The sequence below is a fragment of the Penaeus vannamei genome, chromosome 2 (assembly GCF_042767895.1).
Source record: "Penaeus vannamei isolate JL-2024 chromosome 2, ASM4276789v1, whole genome shotgun sequence".
In the NCBI taxonomy this organism is placed as follows: Eukaryota; Metazoa; Arthropoda; class Malacostraca; order Decapoda; family Penaeidae; genus Penaeus; species Penaeus vannamei.
In genome coordinates this window covers 1,763,531-1,766,030 of record NC_091550.1, presented here as the reverse complement: position 1 = coordinate 1,766,030, position 2,500 = coordinate 1,763,531, and the positions used below count along the sequence as shown (strand labels likewise).

Here is a 2,500-nt window from a genome sequence, read left to right as displayed (position 1 = left end):
GAAAGAAAAAAAGAGAAGAAAGGGTAAAACGAAGATGGAGGAGAAAGGGGAAGAACAGAAGCAGAAAATAGATAAAAAAAAAAATAATAAGGGATAAAATAAGGAAAAGGAAGAAAAGGAATAAGGAGAGAGAGAGAGAGAGAGAGAGAGAGAGAGAGAGAGAGAGAGAGAGAGAGAGAAAGGGACTTTGTGCTTCGAAATATTATACATGTAGTGAGTTTTTTTTTTTTTTTTTTTTTTTTTTTTTTTTTTTTTACGCGTCAGATGATATTGGAAAACTTGAAACTGCAAAATTGTAGAGCTCGATCTTAGTTGGAGACTTACCTAGAACCACAAAGCAGAGTCTGAAAATGAGAGGAAGAGCAGAAAGCGAAAGAAGAGGGCGAATGAGAGAAAAGAAGAGAGCGAGAGAGAGATAGATAGATAGATAGATAGAGAGAGAGAGAGAGAGAGAGAGAGAGAGAGAGAGAGAGAGAGAGAGAGAGAGAGAGAGAGAGAGAGAGAGAAAGAGAGAGAGAGAGAGAGAGAGGGAGAGAGAGAGAGAGAAGAGAGAGAGAGAGAGAGAGCGAGAGAGAGCTAGATTGAAAGTAAGAGAAAGAGAAAGAGCGAGAGAGAGAGAGAGAGGGAGGGAGAGATAAATTAAGAGAGAGAGAGAGAGATACGGAGAGAGAGAGAGAGAGAGATATATATATAGAGAGAGAGTAGAGAGAGAGAGAGAGAGAGAGAGAGAGAGAGAGAGAGAGAGAGAGGAGGAGAGAGAGAGAGAGAAATAGTAGGAGAAAGAGAGAGAGAGAGAGAGGGAGAGAAATAGGAGTATATATAGAGAGAGAGAGAGATTGAGAGAGAAATAGGGCAGAGAAAGCAAAATAGGAGAGAAGAAAGAAGATAAATAGGGAAGAGAGAGCTGAATAGAGATAGAGTGAGAGAGAGAGAGAGATAGCAAACGATCAAAGATAAACAAGAGAAAACCAAGAGACAACAAGGGAAAAAAAGACACAAAAACAAGCAAACAAACAAAAACAGACGACTCTATATACCCAAACAAATCTCACATCTATAACATTAATAAACACCTCGCTCGATTTTCCTCCCCCCGACAACGCATTCGCCAGACCAAGCATCAATATCGAATTATATCTCCAACTATCTCCATTTTTTCCCCCTTCCTCCCTTCCTCCCTTCCTCCTTTCCTCCCTTTCTCCTTTCCTTCTTTTCCTCCTTTCCTCCTTTCCTCCTTTCCTCCCTTCCTCCTTTCCTCCTTTCCTCCCTTCCTCACTTCTTCCCTTCCTTCCTTTCCTCCTTCCTCCTTTCCTCCTTCCTCCTTTTCCTCCCTTCCCTCCTTTCCTTCCTTCCTCCTTTCCTCCCTTCCTCCCTCCCTTCGTCCTCTTCCTCTTTCTCCCTTCCTCCTTTCTTCCTCCTTTCCTCCTTTCCTCCTTTCCTCCCTTCCTCACTTCTTCTTCCCTTCCTCCTTTCCTCCTTCCCTCACCTCCCTTCCTCCCTTCCTCCTTTCCCTCCACTTCCTCCTTTCCTCCTTTCCTCCTTTCCTCCCCTTCCTCCTTTCCTCCCTCTCCTCCTTTCCTCCCTTCCTCCCTTCCTCCCTTCCTCCTTCCTCCTTTCCTCTCTTCCTCCTCTTTTCCCTCCCTTTCCTCCCTTTCCTCCTCCTTTCCCTCCTTTCCTCCCTTCCTCACTTCTTCCCCTTTCCCTCCTTTCCTCCTTCCTCCTTTCCCTCTCCTTCCTCCTTTTCCTCCCTTCCTCCTTTCCTCCCTTTCCTCCCTCCCTTCCTCCCCTTCCTCTCTTCCTCCTTTCCTCCCTTCCTCACTTCTTCCTCTTCCTCGCTTCCTCCTTTCCTCCCTTCCTCCTCTTCCTCTATCCTTCCTCGGCTTCCTCCCTTCATCGTATCCTCATCCTTCATCGCTTTCCTCATTATCAAACATCATCATCGGCAATAAATTTCATCATTTTAAATAAACAAATAAATTCCCTTTTCGCGCCCTCCCTCTCATCATTTTCCTCCCTCTCCTCCAAACAAATAAACAATAAATTCTCCTTTCCTCCAGCTATCGCTCCTCCTTCCCATCCTTTCCTCAACTTTCTCTTCCTCCCTCATCCTCCTCTTCTCCCTTCCTCGGCCTAAATAAGCCCACTTCTTCCCTTCCTCCTTCTTCAACATCCCTTCCTCCTTCCTTTCCTCCCCTTTCCTCCTTTCCTCCTTCACTTCCTCCCTCCTTTCATCATATACATTCCTCCCTTTCCTCCCCTTCCTTCCTTCCTCCTTCCTCCTTTCCTCCTTCCTCCTTTCCTCCTTCCTCCTTCCCTTCTCCTTCCTCCTTTCCTCCTTTCTTCCCTTCCTCCCTTCTTCCTCCTTCCTCCTTCCTCCCTTCCTCCTTTCCTCCCTTCCTCCTTTCCTCCCTTCCTCCTTTTCCTCCTTTCCTCCTTCCTCCTTTCCTCCTTTCCTCCTTTTCTCTCCTTTCCTCCTTCCTCCCTTCCTCCTTCCTCCTTT

The 2,500-nt window shown here is 46.0% G+C and overlaps 1 protein-coding gene across 1 annotated transcript in view; it reads right to left on the bottom strand.

Annotated features, from left to right (window-relative positions):
• Positions 1 to 253: 253 nt before the first annotated feature.
• LOC113821560 (neurofilament heavy polypeptide) overlaps positions 254 to 2,500 on the bottom strand; it is a 63,589-nt gene continuing 61,342 nt past the window's right edge. Inside the window, 1 exon segment of the mRNA XM_070127778.1 lies at positions 254 to 324. Within this exon segment, the coding sequence (XP_069983879.1) occupies positions 254 to 324 (71 nt within the window).